Source organism: Indicator indicator, chromosome Z, assembly GCF_027791375.1.
Source record: "Indicator indicator isolate 239-I01 chromosome Z, UM_Iind_1.1, whole genome shotgun sequence".
Classification (NCBI taxonomy): Eukaryota; Metazoa; Chordata; class Aves; order Piciformes; family Indicatoridae; genus Indicator; species Indicator indicator.
This window is the reverse complement of record NC_072053.1, coordinates 20,582,263-20,603,446: the sequence shown is the minus strand read 5'-3', so window position 1 is coordinate 20,603,446 and position 21,184 is coordinate 20,582,263. Positions and strand designations below refer to the sequence as shown.

Below are 21,184 nucleotides of genomic sequence, written 5' to 3'. Positions count from 1 at the left end.
TTACTGGATTTTGTAGAAGCTAGACATTGTGACATAGGCTTCCTCATTGTTTGATGACATTTCACTGGTAGGCAGCATCTGCAGTATGGTGTCACCATTTAGGGGCTCTGGGCTGGGCTGGCCAGAGTGATCCAGAGGAACAGTGGAGGAAAGGTTGAAGCCTTCATCACACAGGGGCACACCATTGCTATGGCACACCTCGTATGTGCAGGAGCTACAGTTTCCTTCATTGACTGCAGACTGATTGGTGCCTAGGAGCCTGTGCAGGGCTTCAGCTGGCCAGATTCCTCCATAAGTCACAGACAAGTTTAGGTTGCTTTTGTCTATCATCTCAGCGATTGTCTTCAGGTCTGTTCCACTCTTAAGTTTTTCTGGAAGGTTTTTCTCTTGAGCAGTTGATGGCTGCAGAAAATTTTCCATTTCAGCTCTTGCTCTAATGCCATCCACTTTATGGATATGAACGTAACCAAAACTCTCTGGGTTAAAGCTTATGTCAAAATTCTGAATGGTAAAGGAAAAGAATGGTCAGTAAGCAGAAGGTACTTGGTAATTAATTTGATTTTTTATTTTATAAACACATGGTTTAAGGTTAATGCCATACTTTACAGTTTGCAACATTTGTCCGTCTGGCTTTTATCTGGCAAAGCAGCTCACGTGCTGCATAGTGAATGGGGAATTATGCTGGCTGTGTAGGGGTACACCATGAATGTTATCAGAGACTCCCTATCCATACCCACAGTCACAGTTTTGCAGAACCAATGAAACATCTTGGTTGGAAAGGACCTCTGGAGCCCAAATGTTCCAACCTTCTGCCAGAAGCAGGACCTGGACTTAATTATCCAAGACTTGAAAATTTCCAGCTAAGGACAACCCAGGTCCTCTCTACGCAACCTACACAGTATTTAATTGTTCTCATGGAGAAAGTATTTTTTTCTTATATCCAGATTAAGTTTGTCTCCAAGCAACATGGTGCCTGTTGCCTCTGGCCCTGTCACCATGCCACCTTGGGGTGAGAGCACCTTTGCCTTCTTTCTACCAGCACTTTATGTATTGGAAGGCTGTGCTTAGTAGGCTCCAAACTGAGCTTCACCCTTTCTACAAACAAACTCATTTCCTTCAGCCTTTCTTCATACAATTTCTCCGGCCCTCTGTAATTACTTTGCACAAGTACTTTTCTCAGGTGCTAGTTGGTTTTTCTGTTATTTCCATGCTCCTGACTACCTTCTGCCTGTGCAAAAGTGAGCTCTCTTCACTGAAATGTAGGTCATTTCTGAAAGATGTCCCACTTCATGCAGAAAAAATGCTCTGTTGCTCAAGAGTGTTAATTTTTTCAAAATAGTCTATATTAAACTGAAAACAACAGTGGAAGTACATACATTTTTTGGTTTCTTGCACAGCTGCTCAAGTGTTTTTTTATGATCAGGAAGATTTGGCCACACAGCAGGCTTGATCCTGAAATAGCAACAGTACACAACCAGGGGTTCAACAGCAGCAAAAGAGTGACAACTGAGGTATCAAAGGTTCATATTACATAATTTTTACTAATCCTTATAAAACCTTAGGGCTAGCTTGCTTTACCCAGAATAAAACAAAGACAGGAGAAGAGAAATTACAGAGATCACTGAATATTCATGGTTCTTTTCAGTGCACAAATTATCAAAGATAAAGGAAGACACTTCACCAAGTAGTGGAAAGACAGAAAATCATGCTGGTGCAGAGCTTATTTTCATCTAGCAGTGTAAAAAGGCTTTTGCATATTGAAATCAATTTCTGCAAGAGAAAAAAAGATGCTGTGGTTGAAGGGCAAATTTGCTGATATTTGCCTCTTCATGTTTACGTAAGTCACATTGCACTCTGTCCCACTCACTGGCCAGCTATCTGTGCTTCAGATATCTGTCTTGTAGCCTTGTCTCACAGATCTCATTTTTACTGCCTCATGTTGTGCTGCAGCAAACCCTCTTCTATGATGCATCTAGACAATATTGCCCCACTGACATTCGGTGTTGTGGGCTTATAAATATAGCTATAGAAGTATATGAACATATGCTTTGGTTTATATATGTGTCTGTTTATGTAGGTATATATACACACATGTATAAAACCCTCTTCTTGTTTTGAAAGGCAAATCTCTGCATTCAAAAAGTCTTACCATGGAAAAGCTCTTTTTTCCCAGCCGTTTTGCATAAGCAGAACTTCTCAAAGTTAGAGACTTGCAGGTGCTCAGCAACAGTAAAAGGCAAGAGATAGAAATCTCAAACCTCATCTCTACTTGCAAATAAAAACAAGGGAACATTCCCTGGTGGATAACTCCAGTGTCTAAAATGTTTAATTATTAAAATTGTCCTCACTGTGGCTTGACAAGAACCAAACAGCACATTCCCAGGCAATCCCCATATGTAAGTCAGGAGTTAGCACCCAAGCGTTGTCCTCAAAAAGCACCTTGCATGTGGCCTTCTCTCTGAATGTTGGTGGAGCTGGATATCATGGGTCAGTTGCTCTGAATACCACCAAAGAGCCCAGAACTTTCTGCTTTGCCAGTGGTTTATCTCCTATGGTTAAATTTGGGACTTTTAAACTTCACATTCTGCTTTCACCAGATTATCTACGTACCTGTAAGTTTTCTTAAATTTGTCAACTATCTGTTCTACATAAGCTGATAGAGCTTTAACATATTTAAAAATATATTTACAGCTATTTATCTACTGCTGTGTAGCCGATCTATGAAAAGAAAGCAAAAGACAAAGGATGGCCTATATAATGAATGTATCTGCAGTCCCACTTCTGCCATGACTGCTTTGGTAAGGGCTATAAAGCCTGGTTTCATAGGTGGCTGGCTGGATGTGAACCCAGCTGGGCTGGTGGCTGATGCCATCAAGCCCTTGATGCAGACAGTCCTGCCCTGCTGCTTTCAAAAGCACTGCAGTGCAAACACCCTGGGGACTCAGTCTATGGAAGGGAAAGAGGCAGTCTCCCCAGAATACTGTTTCTATGCCTCTTTGGACTTTATGTAATGGTTTGAATCAAAACAAAAACAGGTCAAACCAAACTGTTGGGTTAACCTGTCTCTTTTCCCAGCACAGAAGTGAGGGAAAAGTAACGCACAAAAACTCAAGATTGAGACAAAAAAAAAAAAAAGTGAGATAAGAATAGAGTTTACAGATCAAAATCAGATAAATCTTGTACAAAATGCATAATTGCCTTAGTCTGTTTGCAGAAAAAGCATGGTGCAAAGCAGCAGCAAGCAGAGGCAAGCAAGCCAAAAGCCCAAACCAGAAAACTACTCCCACATTCCTCCTTGTCCCACCACCATCCCAGCTGAAAAGACCAACATTCAAGAAGTGGAACTCAGAAGGAGCAACTGGAACAGGAAGCCTCCCATGCAGCAATCTAAACTTCAAGCCCCATAATACTTTGCTCCAGCTAGCACTTTCATTTTTGAAGCTGGCATGGCTGCAGTGTGGTATGAACAACAGCAGCAGGTTCCACTCAATCCATGACACTTTAGTAAAACCTGCAGGTTGCCTCCTTTCTGGATCTTGCTTGAAGCTTTTGACTCAAATTTGCCTTCCATGACTCTCTAAGGATTTTGTGGTTACTTCAGCTCCCCAATGGTCCCAGTGTTTCACAACCAAGACTGAAGCCTGCTCAAAGTGGCAGACTTAAGCCTGGCAGCACCCTGTATTGTATTGGTCACCACTACTCTTCACCTGCCTTTGGCTTGATATAGAGGTCCAGAGATGGAAAGAGAATAGTTCACAAGTATAACAGGGACATCAAAGACTGTCAGAACAGGATAGACTTCCAACACTTTTTCTGATACAAAGACTCTTAGATTACCTGTTTTCCCAGAAAGTTACAACCAGAACAATCATCACAATGGACAGCATGAATCCCAGAATGGAGAGTATAACCAGGACCACACCACTGGCTAAATAAAAGCAAAATACATCAGGCAATGCAGGTAAATGTTACAATGTTAAGCAACTCTAACTTCTGTTCAGGTATTAAAATTGAAATCAGGGCCAATCATTACACCTGTCTATCACTGAACTGGTGCAGTGGTGCCTTTCTCCTGTCTCCCAAAAGGAAGAAAGAGGTAGGCTGCCAGAGCATCTGAACTTGACTGGGCTCCCAGTTGGGTTCCCAGGCTGTATTAAAGCAGCTTGAAGTCTGCTGTCACCACATGTATCAAAGCAATCACTTGATCTGTCCTTACAGTGGTATTAAAGTGACTTCTAACATGCATAATGCTGAGGTTCCCCAGGGTGATGAAGGCAGCTCAAGGACCAGAAGTGGACTTTCAAGTGCCATGTTGAGATTTTATCCAATATTATATTTGTAATTAAAGTGTCCTGTTTGCCCACAAATCCAGGTCTCTGAAACAGGTCTTGTTTCACCACTCTGTGCCTTATCTAAAACACTTGCTGCAAAATGGTCCTTCTCCTGTAATGCCAGCTGGCAGCAAGCAGGAGTGAGTCTGCTTTCACCTCCCTTTGCATCCCCCTCATGCCTTTGCAGCAGCATTTAATCTATTCTTAATGCCCCTGAGAGAGATTTAACTTCAGGTGAAGAGTTAGCCCAAGACCACAGCAATACAGCTGCTTTCTGAGTCATCTCCTCTGGGGTGCCCAGTGTCTGTGAGTGGTGACCCTGCTGTGGCCACAGGCTCTTCCCTTCCCATGCTCGTGTCACTGCTGCAGCCAGGGCTTTCTAGGAAGCCAAGGACCCTTAGTTCTGTTTTCCTCCAGAGAGACTACAATGGTTTCTGTTCTTACAACTTTCTGTGGAGCGCTGCTCCCTTGCAGTCCTGAAGCTCTTGGAAGTGCTCCATTCACTCCACATGCCCTTAAAATAATCTCCGTTAGGCTGTGAACGTACTTTGACTTCATACATTGCATCCTGATGAAGGTTTTTCCCCAGTAATTTTACCTGAAGAAATGGTGACTCTATTGTCTAAATATAAAAAAAAAAAAAAAAACCCAAAACCAAAAACAAAAACAACCAATTATTTTTCTAGAAGACACGGGAAAAGCATTCTTGAGTTTCAGCAAAATGTGAAAGATGAGGTACATTCCTGCAGTACTGTGCTATTTGCTCTGGGTCTTTGGTTATTTACAGAGGTGGCCATCGTAGCATCAGCCTAGTTTACCAGCAAAGTAGTCTAGACAGTATCGAGAAGAGAGACTTTGTTGGGTAAAAGCTGTTTGAAAAACAGCTGGAAGTATTAAATGTGCTTTGCTGCTGCTGACACCATAGTGGGAATTTCACGCTTCCCTAGGCAGGCTCAGAAAAGAGAGGGGGAAGTATACATTTGTGTGGCATTGAAAGACAGCATCTGAAAGAGCAGCTACAGTAAAGGAGCTGAATTACCACAGTGCAGGTCTGGTTCTCTTTATTTCAGTGTGTTTGGCTGCCTGAATGACTTTCTTTTCATAGTTACAGTTCTCCTGTTTTCCCTCTTTTAAAAGGTATAGTCCACAATATCAAACATTTTCAATCTGGACAAGTGTTTGCGTGGCTGCTCTTGTGACAGAGGATGCAGAGGTCCTAGAAGCTGGGCAGATCAGATCAGAGGCATATCATAGTCATCTGCAGCCCAAAACATACTCTGAGGGTGTGAGAGAGGCAGGCCTGCCACCAGAAACTCAGAAAGGCTCGGTGGAAAGGGAGGGAAAGAACCTGTTGCTAGATAAGAAAAGGGTTGATGTGATTTCTGACTGATGAGGACAGAAAATAAGAGCAAAACCACCATGGCAGAGAGCAAGCCATCCAAGCCCTCAGGATGTTTCGTTACATTGTCTTCTTTTCCCACTGCCAAGTCCAAATACTCAGAGACGTATCTAACAGAGGTAGACACAGTCCATCTGGAATAGTTTTGACTGACGAAATTTTCAAATGCCAAATATTGCACCTTCCCAGGCTTTCAGATGGAGAAATGTAGAAATGAAGATCTGAGGGTTTTTATCTGATATTGGTATTTCTGATAATATTTAATTTTAAAAACTCATGCTAGCTCCCCAGCTCCCCTTACCTTCCAGGTGCCTTCTTCCTGCCGATAGGCTACTTGGTGTATTAATTTGTCCTTTAAGTATTTCTTCCATGAATGTGGTGTGCTATAATGAATAAGATACTCATTTGCTTCCTTTTGGTATGTGATGTTTATATTGAATGGTACTTCAGGCTTAACTGCAAATGATATCAAATCAGGAGTAAAACAACATTACTACAAACCAAACAATTTATAAAGTGAACCCAAATCCAAGTTACACCCCCTGCAGGGTGACCTATCTCGTGCGAGGGCAGGCCTGAACTGAATAAGACTCATGCTGAGTCAGAGTTCATCCCTGCACCTTGATGCTGAAAGTTTTGACTGGCTGGAGCAGCAAAGTTACCAACAGGGATGGCACTTTCTAGGGATGCGACATTTAGTCTTGGAAAGCAATTCCAGAGCATGCCAACCCCTGTAGCTGCACTGAAATTCAGTCCCCCTAACCAGTACCTTGAGATGGAGGCCCCACAACAAGACCCATCACTGTTCTGAGAGGAAGACACAAGGGAGGAAATTGGGTAAGGGTACAACTACCAGTGGCTATCACATGATGGAGCAAAAGAAGGGACAAAATATGATAGTGTTAGATATAGAAAGGGCACTGTAACTCCAATCCCCTACTATGGACCAACAGCTGACCTGGTCTGCATGAGACTTGTGCCAAATGGCCATCTGTGCATCAAGTTCAAAATGCAGCCCTCGGTACTTCTCCCAAGCTGTGTGTCTGAGCTAGACAAGCCTTTGATCTGCAGGGATCTGCTCTATGGCACTGAGACAGAGTACATCAGCTATCCCAGGAACTGATAGCCCATACCTCTCTCCTCTCACTAGATTGCATATAGCTAGAAATTATGCCCACGTCTTCTGCAGTGTGCAACATGTAAAGGAGAGTACACCAGAGATAGTCCAGGCTGGTCCATAAACTGAGAGATAATGTAAGATTATTACAATAACTATTGAACTGGAGCAGAAATATTTCATTAAGAGTGGGATGTCACAGTGCCAAAGAAAGGCAAAGCCACGTGGCACAAGAGCAGAACAGATCTGCTGTGCGTGGGCTTCTCTGCAGCCCTTGAATAAGACAAGCTTTCAAGAGGGGTAAGTCCTAAATAACTCCTTCACTGTGTTCTCTGAGCTCCCAAAAGGGATAAGCCCTAAGGAACTCTTTCTCTGAACATGGCTTTGGTGAGCCCATTCATTTGCTCTCAGTGTCCCTTCTGCAGACAAGTTCCACCAAAAAGAAAGGTATTAAAAACTTAAAGATCTTTGCAATCACTGTGCTGCTGAGTCCATGGTAGACTTGGAGTGATCAATCCTGAAGCTGCACGATCCCTAGAAAAAGATCAGTAAATGTCCCTGCTTGACAGTCTCAGGAATGGCTGCTTTGCCTATATGCCTGATGCAATCTATGTGCGGGTCTGGGCAGAGTGTTACAATGAGCCAGAATTTAGCTGCATATTTTGAATGGAGATTAATCATGTTTGGCTTTGAAACCAGGGGAACACCACCCTCTGCCAACACCCCAGTCCAGCCTGCGTGCCCTGCTATCTTATGCTTCCTCCATGTCATCCAGATTGATGCCTAGGCATTGCGATGGGCTGTTTTCCACCCGGCCCAGTAACCACTATATCTTAAAAATGTCCAAAATGTTAAACATCTTACCAAAGTCAGTTACAACCAGACTCCAGCAGACCTTTCTCTTTGTCTCAGAGTTCACACAAATGTCTTTATTTGAGAGTATATCAGTGAATTGTAAGAAATACACATTTCCCCGTTTCTCCATATTGAAGCACAAATAATTGCTGTCTTCCTGGGTACTGTTGATCAAAGTAACACAATGTTAATTTCTTCTCAGTCTTACTACAACATTGTAGGGGACAAGTCCCATTTGCACATTTCACATTAACTGAGACTCCATGTGAAATAAGGAAGAATACCATGAATACCAATAAATACCATAAGGAGGCTGAAAGACTGATAGCTTTTTTCATTGTGGTCTTAGAGAACAATACCCATGTGATGTGAGACACACTAAGACTCCCAGAGCTCTCCAAGAAAAAAAAAAATCAGTGATGCATGTGCTAAAGACCTTTTGTATCTTTAAAAATTGTCTTGCTGCTTCCATTTTTATATATAGGACAATAGAATGCTTACTGAAGATAAAGAGAAATTTCTTACTGACTGAAGTGGTAGCAAACATAGGATCCACAGTCAGTCAGGACATGAAGGAGTCACATGGCACAGTTTCAGAATGTTCCTCTATCTGTGTCACTCCATGTGTTTAAGGACTGTCATAAAATTTCTGCCAAAATTCAGAATAAATCCCATGAAAATAGAAAAAAATTATAAGAAATCCTGTGGAAAAAAATTAAGTAGTGATTAGAATAGCAAAACTGAAAAAAAAAGAAATCCAAACACCCCTTTTGCTGGTTGGAGCTAAACTTTCTGTTTCAGGAAAAGCAGGCAAAGGAAAAGCGTAAGTATGCTGAAGAACTAAAATCTAACTTTTCTTCAGCCAAATCCCACAGTTAAAAAAACGTGGGGAAAGTTTCAAGTCCTCAATAAGAAGTGCAGATGACTGATGTATTTAGTAGCTGTTTGGTTTTAGTATACTCACTGTAGTGTGGTTTTGCATTTCTATGCATGCAAAGACAATTGTTTAACTCTTGTCTTGACTTAGCTGGAGGCATTTTCCCTCACCCTTCTAGAATTTTCTGTTGAAAGTTTCTGCTTCTTAGAAAACATTTCTACTTTTCACTTGATAATGTCTAAGTCTGAGGGATTTTAAAGTATCATTTAACTTAAAAAATTATCTCATGCCATGCTGGGCTGCATATTTACATAATTACAGGTGTTCCAAGCAACAGCAGCAAGACCAGGACTACTGAAGACGTTGTAATGCCCTTCACAGATACTTACAGATGATTCTTTTTCCTTATTAAGGATTTATGTTCTGCTTCAGTAAACTCTTCTTCACTGCTGGATGTAATATTTAAACTTGGTAAAACAATCTGAATTTTATATAGCTTTGCTGGTCCTCTTTCCTGGTATATGGCAATACAACCCATTGGTGCTTAGCACTTCACTTCCCAGAAGATAGACAGCACTTACCACAGGGCCAGGGTATAATTAGTGTTTTGAGGAGACAGTTCAGTGAAATTGCAGGTCAGGCTGCTATAGGACTCCTTAAATTCCAGCTGGCTGAAGCAGTCAATGTCAAAATTGCCTGATTCATCATCTCCAAATGTCCCTAAAGAGAGATTCACAGGATGTTACTGAAGCCAACCTGTGAAGGTATTCAATTTGAAGCTCCTTTGTGTAGGAGGTTGTTTCTTTATGTTGCCTGAAAGGAAGAGGATCAACCCACCTGTTTTGTAAGAAGCAAAGAAAGCTTGTTTAAAATGCAATTAAAAGTTAATTCCACCTTTGGCAACTGGTATTAAGAAACAATTACTGGTCTTCCCTTCTCACTGCAGCTCTGGCGGAGTCTGTCCCAAGGGGAGCCCAATTCTCCCTGAAACACAATGAAATCCCTTCCACTAATGCTCCTACTTTGAGGGGGTAGCCTGTGCTGTGCACAGATTCATAGTTTCATAGAATGGTTTGGGTTGGAATGGACCCTGAAGATCATCCAGCTCCAGCTCCACTGCCATGGGCAGGGACACCTTTCCCTAGATCAGGTTGCTCAAGTCTCCATCCAACCTGGCCATGAACTCTTTCAGGGAGAGGGCATCCATGACCTCTCTGGGCAATCTGTTTCAGGGTCTCACCTCCTACTGTAAAGAATTTCTTTCTAATAGCCAATCTAAATCTGCTCTCCTCAAGCTTCAGTCCATTCCCTATCACAACAAGCCCTTGTAAAGAGTCCCTCTCCCTCTTTCTTTCAGGCCCTCTTCAGGTACTGGAAGGCCACTATAAAGTCTTCCCACAACCTTCTTTTCTCCAGGCTGAAAAACCCCAGCTCTCTCAGCTTGACCCCATAGGGGAGGTGCTCCAGCTCTCTGATCATGTTTGTGGCCCTCCTCTAAACCCACCTCAGCAATCTGATGTCCTTCTTATGCTGGGGTAACCAGACCTGGTAAAGCACTCCACATGGGGTCTCACAAGAGCAGAATAGAGGTGCAGAATCACTTCCCTTGACCTCCTGGTCAGACTTGTTTTGATGCAGCCCAGGACATGGTTGTTCTTCTGGGCTGCAAGTGCACATTGCCAGCTCATGTTGACTTTTCAACCAACTGACACTCCCAGGTCCTGCTCCTTGAGACTGCTCTCAAGACACTCCTTACCAAGCCTGTATTCATACTTGGGATTGCCCTAACTGAGGTGTAGGACCTTGCACTTGGCCTTGCTGAACTTCATGAAGTTGGCATGGGCCCACCTCTCAAGCCTGTCCAAGTTCCTCTGGATGGCATCCCTTCCCTCCAGTGTACCAACCTGACTACACAGCTTGGTGTCATGCACAAGCTTCCTGAGGGTGGACTCAGTCCCACTGTTCATACCACTGACAGAGAAACAGCAGTGGTCCCAGAAACAACCTCTGAGGGACTCTGTGGATAGAATGTGGAGTGGGCTAGGCTGCTGGCTAGCTGTAAACAACCTTGATGGTGAGAATGCCTCCCCCCTTTGTGTCCTTAAAGATGGCTAGCTTTGCAGCTGTGAGATAAGAGGTAGGGGGTTTTTTGCTGTCTGGGAAAGTGTTGTGGGAACCAGCTAGCAGGAAAGTAAAGAATTATTTGAAAACCAGGGTTTGTGTTCATTAAAGAGCTGGAAGTAGCTGCAGTTGTTGGTGCAACTTGTCTCAGTGTGTTTATTCCAAGGGGCCGTGGGCATCAGGCTGGGGGAAGAAGCCTACGAAGAGCTTCCGAGAAGCCTGGCCGGATTCTCGGGGGTCTGCAACATCCTACAACAGGACTTCACTTGTCCGTGGTCTCCGATTGGACATTGAGCTGTTGATTGCAACTCTGAGTATGGCCATCCAGCTGGTTCCTTAGCCGGTGAGTGGTCCAACACTCGAGTCCATGCTTTTCCAATTTAGTTGCCAGGATGTCATGCAGGACAGCATCAAATGCTTTACACAAGTCCAGGTAGATGACATCAGTGGCTCTTCCCTTATCCACTGATGTTGTAACTCCTTCATACAAAGCCAACAAGTTCATCAGCTATGATTTGCCCTTGGTAAAGCATTGTGTTGGTCACCACCAATTGCCTCTTCTTCATTTTTCATATGCCTAAGCAAAACCTTAACAGGAGGATCTCCATGCTCTTGCCAGGCACAAAGGTGTAACTGTCTGGCCTATAATTTCTGGGGTCTTCCTATTTTTTGTTTTTGTAGATGGGAGTTATATTTCCCCTTTTCCAGTCAGGAGGGACTTCTTTAGATTGCCATGACTTTTCAAATATGATGGATAGTGGTTTGGCAACTTCATATGCCAGTTTCCTCAGGATCCATGGGTGGATCTCATTGTGTCCCATGGATTTGTTCATCTTCAGGTTCTTCAGATGATCTTGAACCTGATCTTCACTTAGGGCAGGCATATCTTCCTTTTCCCACTCCCTACCTTTGTTTTTTGGAGCTTGGGTGATGCAACTAGACCCCTTGCTAGTGAACACTGAAGCCAAACAGTCATTGAGCACCTCAGCCTTCTCTGTACCCCTCGTGACCAGGTCTCCATTTTCCTTTCGGAGAGGTCCCACATCTTCCCTAGCCTTCTCTTTGTCACCAATGTACCTAAAGAGATTCTTCTTATTCCCTTTTGTGTCCCTAGCCAAGTTTAATTCAATCTGCACTTTTGATTTCCTAACCTGATCCTTGGCTGCTCAGACAACTTCTTTGTAGTCATCCCACATGGCCCGTTCTTGTTTCCATGGCTTATAGACTATCCTTTTTTGCCCAAGTCCAGGAGCACCTTGTTCATCTGTACCAGCCTCCTGGCACTCCTGCCTGCCTTCTTTCTTCTTGGGATGCACTACTTCTAAGCTTGGAGGACATGGTTCTTGAATACTGACCATCTTTCTTGGGCCCATTTTCCTTCCTGTCTTGAAGTGGAATTATTAATTACCCTCACAATAATAATAAATGATATGCAAACAGGTATTAATAAAATATTAATAACCCTTTATTAATGAAAATTGGCAAAACTCATTAAATAGGATCATTGTACAGTTGGAATATATATTTACAACAGGAACATGCAGTCTTAGGGAAAATACAAACAATTACATGCAACCTAGGAGGCAATAACTTGGAAAGAGAAAGTCCCCGAGAGCAGATAGTGCTCGATTACAGCAGGGTGAGGCTTGGTAAGAACCTTTAAACCCAAAGGGCAGTGAATTAATTACTCACAGCCGGTTCTACCCACATGGGGGATGCTGCTGCTGCTGTGTTAGCTTGGGGGCACTCTCGCACGGTGCTGGCATGGCAGATTGCCAGCAAGGAGAGTTTACCGCGTGGTACCAGGCTGGTCTGGCTTCAGCAGACAGCAGGCAGTTAACGACGCTCTTTGTGATGGGTGCTTGCCTGCTTCATGGGTAAACTGAGGCATGGCATGATTCTGGTGGCAAGGGGAAGCAGGCTGGGCGGAACAGGCTTCTAGGCTTTTGGCTTCTCCGGCTTGCCATGTATGGTTTGTGGCTATATCCCAGGCTCTGGACCAGGCACTCAAGGCAGGGCAAGGCAACTCGAGGCAGCTTCCACAAGGCGGGTCCAAGTAGGTTTGAAAGCAAGGCTTAAGCAATGTTTGAAGCAAGGTTTGAGCAAGGCAAAGGTGACTACCAGGTCAACCTCTATATAGAATCATAGAATCATAGAGTCAGCCAGGGTTGGAAGGGACCACAAGGATCATCTAGTTCCAAGCCCCCTGCCATGGGCAGGGACACCTCACACTAGATCAGGCTGGCCAGAGCCTCATCCAGCCTGGCTGCAAACACCTCCAGGGATGGGGCCCCAACCACCTCCCTGGACAACCCATTCCAGGCTCTCACCACTCTCATGGGGAAGAACTTCTTCCTCACGTCCAGCCTGAATCTCCCCACTTCCAGCTTTATTCCATTCTCCTTAGTCCTATCGCTACCTGATAGCCTAAAAAGTCCCTCCCCAGATTTCTTGTAGGCTTCTTTCTTCTATATGCACATGGCCAGTGATCGATTGGTCTAATGGGGCACTGAAGCTAACGTGTAGCTGCCCAATGGAAAGGCGTTCTGCCAGGCTATAACCATAAGAGGCAGAAACAAAAACCTTGTATCTGGGGGAGCAGTGGTCAGCTTACGTGCTCTCACCCCAGATAAACATCTTGTTTACCAGACAGGCAGGAGTCCTGTCTCCTTTGTTCTTTTTCCCGTGTTGCCCTGCCTTTCTGCAGGAAGGAGGGGAGAGAAAGGAATCTTGTCTAGACATCTTAAGGCCTGTCTGGGTTTGTACGGGGCCATGTCATGGCCCTACCATGACACCTCCAGGCCTTTATCTCACGACATTCTGCCAAGCAGATCCTTGAAGGGGATAAAGTCTGCTGTCTTGAAATCCAGAGTAGTAAGCTTGCTTCATGCCCTCTTTGATGCCTTGATGATCTTGAACTCTGTCATTTACTGATATCTGCAGCCAAGGCTGCCCTTAAATTTCACACATTGCTCACCAGCCCCTCCTTGTTTGTGAGGACAAGGTCCAGCATAGCTTTTCTTCTGTGTTCTTTTACCACTTGGAGGAGGAAATTATCACCGCACTCCAGGAACCACTTAGATGGCTAGTGCCCTGCTGGGCTGTCTTTCCAACAGTTATCTGGGTGGTTGAAGCCCTGGACCGGGGCTTGTGAATGTGAAGCTGCTCCTATTTGTTTATAGAGGGCCTCACTGAGTCAGTCTTCTTGGTCAGATGGCGTGTAGCAGGTCCCCACTACGATGTCATTTTGCCTTGCCTTCCCTTTAACCCTCAACCATAAGCTCTATGTCACCTCAGGTGGAGCTTCATTGACTCCGGTTGGTCTTTGATGTAGAGGGCAACACCCCCTCTTCTTCCCTGCTGCTTCTCTTTTCTGAAGAGCTTATACCTATCTAATCCTAAGCTACATCTGTGAAGACATGGATAAAGGAGATGCAGTACAAAGCTGCTCTATTTGACTACCACATTCAAGACAAGTCAGTGCAGCTCTAGAATGAGCCCTGCAGTAGTTTCACACAAGTGAGAGTCTTCACCAGTACTGCTCTGAGCCATCTGAGCAGACATATGTGTACAGAAGTGTGTTACATATTTGTGGGTAAAAATTTGAGCATGTAGGATACGTATATATTTGAAATCCAGAGAACAATGAATCATCAGAAAGGAATCTGCATAACATGAAAAAAAAACCACAGCTTTTTAATAGAGAGAAATACTCAAAGCTCACATGCACAGACTTATCACATTTTATGCCTCTTTAAGACTTTACTTGCAACTGCCAGGAGACTGGCTTATTTGTGCCCACAACTACCTCCAGAAAACATTAACACTTATGAATTAGGAATACTGATCTTCTTTTATATAAGAAAGAGAGACTGCTTGTAACTCTTTGCATATGCAAAGTAGATATATGCCATATTTTATGTAAACACTGAAAACTGATGATCGTCGTATTAGTAAATGGCATCTTAGAAAAAAATCTTTCATCTGCCCATTACCACTTTGCTGGAAAGTCCTAGACATGTTAACTCATTCTCTATCAGACTGTCTGCAGCTTTTGTCTTTCAGTTCAAACAGCTCTCTAATATTTACCTGCTGCTTTTGGTGTCGCACTGCAAAGTAAGCTGATTTCCCTCTTTGACACTGAACTGCCACATTATGATTACATAGTTCCTTATTCATGGAAATAACCTCCTAACCATAAGATATATGATAATTAAACCTCATTAATAGTGTTAACTAAGCAATTTGAAATGCTTTTATCTAGTATGTTCTTCCATGGGCTGACATTTTCTTGTTTGATGTAAATATGCATGTAGCCTCAGTTATACTTCTTCCTTAAACCTCAGAAGCACCACACAGAAATTTGTTTATTGCTTGAATGGTTGCGATGACTCCAGAATGACTCATGCTGCTTCAGACTCTGTACACGATTAAACATTTACAAGATTTTTTTTTTTTTTTTGACTTCAGAAGTCCAGACCAAGCAGAACACTGAGCCTGGATCTGCTGGAATCAAGACAGGTACTGAGTGGGAGAAAAACTGCTCTCATAGCTACAGCCATGGCAGGTCCTTCACAGAAATGGTTGTCCCTTGGGTTTGGACAACATCCAGCAAGACAGATCAATTCACAACAGGAATCTTAGGAGCCTTTACAAAGAGAAGTCTCAGTACTAAGCTCTGAAACCACCAAGACTAACAATAACACATGAAACCAAAGGCATTGCTAAGCATCTTCAGCATTGGTCAACAAATCTCCAGAGTCAATAAGGTGACTGTCTCCATGGATAGAGTAATGGGAAATCTCTAGTGCCCATCTGATTTAGCAGAACTTGTTTTAACTACAATAGTTTTGACTAGTCGAACAAGTCATTGAAGTCTGAGTAGGAGGACCACTGAAGCCAACCATCTTGCCCATAACACCCCACAACCTGCTGCCTCCTTCTCCCTCTGCTCTCCTGCACCTCTGTGGCTACCCCTTCTTAGTTCTGGTTGTAGCCCTTTTAGTGCTTTTAGGGATTTCCATCACCTCTGCCAGGCTGGAGGACAGCTTCTGGGAGACAGTCTGCCACTCAGAAAAGAGGATGAGAAGAAGACAACTGCTTTTCCCTCCTTTGTCTGAAAGAAGGGGTGAGCTCATTACTATCTTGGCTGGCAGCACTTTGACAGGAGGCAGGGAAAGTTGGAAAGGACAAAGTGAAAGCCACCATGGGTGATCTTGCCCTGGATTGTTTAAATTGCTGGCCAAACACACTGGTCTTGTAAAGAAATCATAAAAGCTGTTAATTGCTCAGTGGGGATTTTCACAATCTGTTTGCCTTTAAGTCTAAGCAAATTATGATTTACTGGAACTTAGTGACAAAACAAGAAGAGGTCTAGTCATATCTGCTTTTGGGAAGCCCTGAAGATCTTAGTGACACCAGCAATAAATTACCAGCATTGACCATTTACTACCATAGCTGCTTGCCAAAGATTGTTCTGAACAGCTGCAGATTGTATAAATAAAAGGCAAAAAGAAAAAACCCAAGGTTGTTAGATGCAGTTCTGAGTCACAAACAGAATAAACCAAGGTTGTTAGTTGCAGTGCTGAGCCACTCTCTCTTTTCTTCTAACTAAAAAACATAGATCCTATGTTTATATGCTATAATACATAACATGCCAGGGAAAATGAGACTCCCTATCTGTAAGATTGTAAAGGAACACAGCCATTACCTTTCTAGAGACTAGAAACTCTTTTGCTCCCACACAGTAGAGCCCCATAAATGAGTGACTGCTCATGTTCTCCAGGCACAGTGCAGCAAACTCTCTCACTGCAGTTTGTTTAGTATTAGACAGGTGACAGTTTAACAAATCTGGGACTAAACCTGTAAATCAGAATTTTCATCTGTCTTTAGAGACAAAGGACAGCAGTCTGAAACAGTGTTTTTATCGTTGATCTTCATATTTTGAATTTTATTTAGATGCTGCTGAACAATCTTCACTTCTTTAAATGAGAATCTGCAATAAGCTTACACTTAGACTGTTGAACTGATTTATAATTATTTTCTGAGTAAGAGATTAATGGTCTTGGTGATGGGCTATGAGAAACCCCTGGTTTTGTTGTTGCTTCAGCCATACACAAGGAAACTGGGACTATCCCCCAGATATGCCTGATGAAATTGCGTGATGAAAAAGAGAGAAAGTTTGAAGAACATTTGGGTCAAGTCTGAGGTATGCTGAAACATTTTCTGTAGAGGGAACTGCAAAGAGCCAGAGAACCCAGAATCTCACTCCTCTCAGAGCAGCTCAGAGTGATCATGGATGGCAGAAGAGTGAAGCAATTCCCTTCTCCCAAGTACAATATCTCACATGAACACTACACAGAATTAAATAGGATTAACAGGTCTCATTTTACATGCCCTCTTCATGCAAACATGGTCTCCCTCATTTCCTACAAAATTGGACATTACAAGGACTGTAGGACTGGGGAATTAAATTAGGTAGTCTCTATCTCCACATCTGCCTCAGGCACTGGCACTAACAGACTGAACTCTAAACCTCTAACACATTTAGCTCAGCAGATGCATTTTGGATCTTTTAACTCATCATACATGAGTGGAAAGATGAAGATGAAATGACTCACCATCACCATCTGCTGAGGTGCAGCCACTTTCCCCAAAAGTGGTGTGAAGAAACAAGAAGAAAATGCCCACTACTGAACTTGTCTGTGTCATCCTGAGCACACTGCACGTGTGCAGTAGGTGTGTGTGTGAAACTCACTTTATGCTAAAGGCAGAACAAACGCATTGCCTGTACAGAGACCACAGGGTAGGGGAAATGTAAACATGCCGACAAGGATGACTAGTGGCAGAGAGCAGAAAGTCAGCACAAAGATAGTTGCAGAGCTTTTACTTTGAAACATGCTTCCCTCTTCAAACTAAGGATCTTCTGGTCAGGCCTATTGACTCATTGGGCCACATTTGGTCAAGTCCACATTAGATCAGAAGCATATTTCATGCACAGTGTTCCTGGCTCGGTTAGTAGTATTTTTGCTGCTGATTTTCTGGAGAGCATGGTTTAGTTCTCTCATCCACTTTCCTCTCAACGGAGGTACACAGATCCAAGGAAGGAAAATCTAACTGAACCACTAACTGTGAACCACTAACTGTGGTTGCTGTTTGTTCTCTAAGTGTTGGCATCAGAAGAAGCATGGCCAGCAGGCAGAGTGAGGTGATTCTGCCCCTCTGCTCCACCCTGGTGAGTCCTCACCTGGAGTACTGTGCTCAGCTCTGAAATACTCAGCACAAGAAGGACATGAACCTGTTGGACTGAGTCCAGAGTAGGACCAGAAACCAAAGAAATGGAACATCTCTCCTATGAGGACAAACTGAGAGAGGTAGAGTTGTTCAGCCTGGAGAAGAGAAGGTTCCAGACAGAACTTATTGCAGCCTTTTGATGTTTAAAGGGGGCTTATAAGAAAGATAGATGTTTTACCATTGACTGTACTGACAGGACAAGGGGCAACAGTTTTAAACCGAAAGAAGGTGGATTTAAATTGGACACAGGGAAGAAAATTTTTTATGTTGAGAACGGCAAGACCGTGGAACAGGTTGCCTGGAGAAATTGTGGATGCCACATCCCTGACAGTGTTCAAGGCCAGGCTGGATGGGACTTTGAGCATCCTGACTGAGTGAAAGATGTCCCTGTCCATGGCAGTCGGGTTGAAAGAGATGATTTTCAACAGATGATTTTCAACTGTTCCTTTCAACTCAAACCATTCTATGGTTCTGTGAAGACTCACATTAACACAGTGCTGACCCAGAAAAGCCATGATTTAAAAGACTTAATCCTGCAAAACCTAGTTCCCGAGAATCAAGTGCTACATTTTTTCTTTTCAGGGCTTTGGGCAAAACAGAGACAGAAAGCAAAAGATCCAGAGATGTTAAATATTTCCTTCACACACTTCCTGTGGCTGTATATACCAATGCACACTAGAGCACCATGCAGGACCAAGTACATGTTGGACTGATGTTACTAACCAAAAGTGAGCTGAGGACTTCAAAGAGCTCTGCACAGCCCTGTCTGCCAAAAAGTTTTATGTCAGAAGCAAAAGGCAAACCAAAGGTGAAGCTGGTAACAATGCCCAAGCAAACAGAAAACTGATGACAACATAATTAAAGTATACTCAATATGGAAGCTGCATCATGTTCCTTTCATTTGCAAGGAAATAATTTAAATCACTCACCAAAATGATGGAAGCTCAGTCCTAGTGTCTAGAACACTACCATTTTTGCCAGGACATGAGGGACTCTCCTTCAGTGTCACTTGCTGCCCTAAACAGAGGGCAGTGGATAGCCATGGGGATGTTTCTGGGCTCCCCTTTCCACAGGAGCTCAGCAAGGCTGCTGCAGATATGGACATCTCCCACATCTGTGTTAAATTCCTCATGTGGTAGAACTCTGAGGGTCCCCATCAAAATGTTCCTTGAAGGTGCACTTAGTCTAGGTAATTATAAAAAATTGGCTTTGGACTCAATGGTCACTATGTTGGTATTTACAGAGTATACTTCTATGACAGAGCCTTTTGGGCTTCAATCTGATCTAGCCATCAGAGAGCATGCTTCATCTCATCCTGATATAGACATTCAGAAGGTGAAATCTAACCCCTTAAATACATTTATTTCTTTCCATTATATTAAAAAAGAGCCCATGGTTGCTAGGGGGGGTGGGGGTGGGGGGGATGTGTGCACTAGATGTCTGCTTGGCAGACCTCTACAGTACCTCCTACCCACAAAGAGGAGAGACAACAGTCATGCCACATTGCTCACCCATACATACAAAGCAGATCTGGACACAGCACCAGGGCCAAAGCACCACACAAGACAACAGCCCCATGACCTGACTGACCCTTGCTTGAGAGCTTGGCTTTACTAACAGCATTATTTGTGTCACAGCTCCATTCCCATGATATACCTTCTAAGAGGTCTGACTCAGATAGTGAGACTAAATTTAGGATTGGTTAGTCCTCATCTCTCCCCTGCCCAGATTCCTATACTTGACCTAGAGCTCATTGAAGCCAAAATCAAATGAATGAGATTGGGTCCCAGTAACATCATATCCCTGACACTTACCCCTTACTTGCTTTAGAAAAGTTTATTTAACCATTTCAGCACCTGGCTTAATAATAATCAATATCATATACTTCTAGAAACCCTGAAGATAACTTCTACCTCATTTTCACCAAGAAATATCAATAGAGGAGGGTTTTCCTGTGGAAACTGATCTCTATCCGGAAATGACACCTTCTCACTTTAAATTTTTCTTGTTTATAATTGAGTGGGCTATCTCTTTGATCTTTCTCTTTTTTAATTTTCTTTTTTTTTCCTGTTTCAGCAGGAGCAAACTAAAAGAAAAAGGCTTCTCAGACATAATATTTTGGTTGAACTTTAGCAATCTTATTATCAGAGCTGTTCTGCTCAGGGGATTTCCATGTTGTCATAGCAGCATTTTCTTTGGGTGGGGAAACAAGGGACCACAATGAAAAGGAAAAAAATACTATAAAGAAAAGCCTTGAACCAAGAGTACATTTTGTTTTACTTTTGCAGCTCTACTTCAAAAATTGTTTTCTAAGAGATATTGAGTCCATCAGTCTCACCTTGATGCATTCCTCTAATAACCCGGAAATAGAAAATCAAATTTGTATGAGTCTAAATCTTAGAGCAAATGAAGTATCAGTACCTAGGAGAGGCTAAAAGGGGACTGGATTGCTTTTAATTTCCAATAAATTTACATTGCCTTCCACTGCCTTCTTGGATTATCACTTATGTGGCAGCTGTTGCAAATGACTAACCAAATAAATAATGTGCAAGTTAACATTTCTGTTTTCTTCTTATAGTGTTTATTCACTTGTTTTTATTCTTCTGAGGATACAAAATTCTGTTTTGATTCTCTTTTGTCTTCAAAAAATGCAAATGCCAGACCTCAGCCACGTGGCAGATTTAGGTCTGCTATCAGTACTTGATTAGACTGATGAAGTGAATAGGTCCCATCCTCTACCATTTATACTTTTCAAACATTGCAGTTCAGGGACATCCCAGATCATCTGTGGTAACTCAGTAAACTGGTCCTCCAGAAACTCCAGTGTCCAGCAGTGGAGACAGGTAATGTTGACTCTGATGGTTGGAGATACAAAAATCCTTGTGTTTGAGGAGCTCACTTGATGTATCTTGGTCAGATATGCATGGGTAAACCAATGACCCAACTTGGGACCAGGAGTGAACTATTCTTATGTAGATCACAATCGGCAGATGCTGTTGGGCTCATTGGTCCTCTCTGTGGCATGGGGATTCCTCTGTTTCTTGGGCTATTAATAGATTATTTTGTTATATCACAGAATGAGAGTGCTGGTCTTTCTGCCTGACCTGGCCTGACCCAGTCTGCTGGAAGCAGGAGAAGACACAATTTCCCTTCCCTTCAGTGGACTGTGAGTGATAATTCAAGATAAGTTT

At 43.0% G+C, this 21,184-nt stretch overlaps 1 protein-coding gene across 1 annotated transcript; it reads right to left on the bottom strand.

The window, feature by feature from the left end:
- IL7R (interleukin 7 receptor) lies at positions 1–17,414 on the bottom strand. The gene is made up of 8 exons (XM_054398136.1): positions 17,321–17,414; positions 9,161–9,299; positions 7,712–7,866; positions 6,032–6,186; positions 4,776–4,953; positions 3,838–3,928; positions 1,377–1,452; positions 1–501 (listed from the first exon to the last, which is right to left on the bottom strand). Exons 1-8 carry the CDS (start codon positions 17,409–17,411, stop codon positions 1–3), a joined length of 1,386 nt encoding a protein of 461 aa, XP_054254111.1. The 5' UTR covers positions 17,412–17,414.
- Positions 17,415–21,184: the final 3,770 nt, after the last annotated feature.

Bases quoted from the DNA above. Each gene is read 5' to 3' on its own strand.
- IL7R (XM_054398136.1), bottom strand. From the start codon at position 17,411: ATGACACAGACAAGTTCAGTAGTGGGCATTTTCTTCTTGTTTCTTCAC. The intron at 6,187-7,711 runs GTAAGATGTTTA...TATCATTTGCAG, and splicing joins TCTGGTTGTAACTGACTTTG to TTAAGCCTGAAGTACCATTC. The intron at 1,453-3,837 runs GTAATCTAAGAG...TTGCTATTTCAG, and splicing joins GTAACTTTCTGGGAAAACAG to GATCAAGCCTGCTGTGTGGC.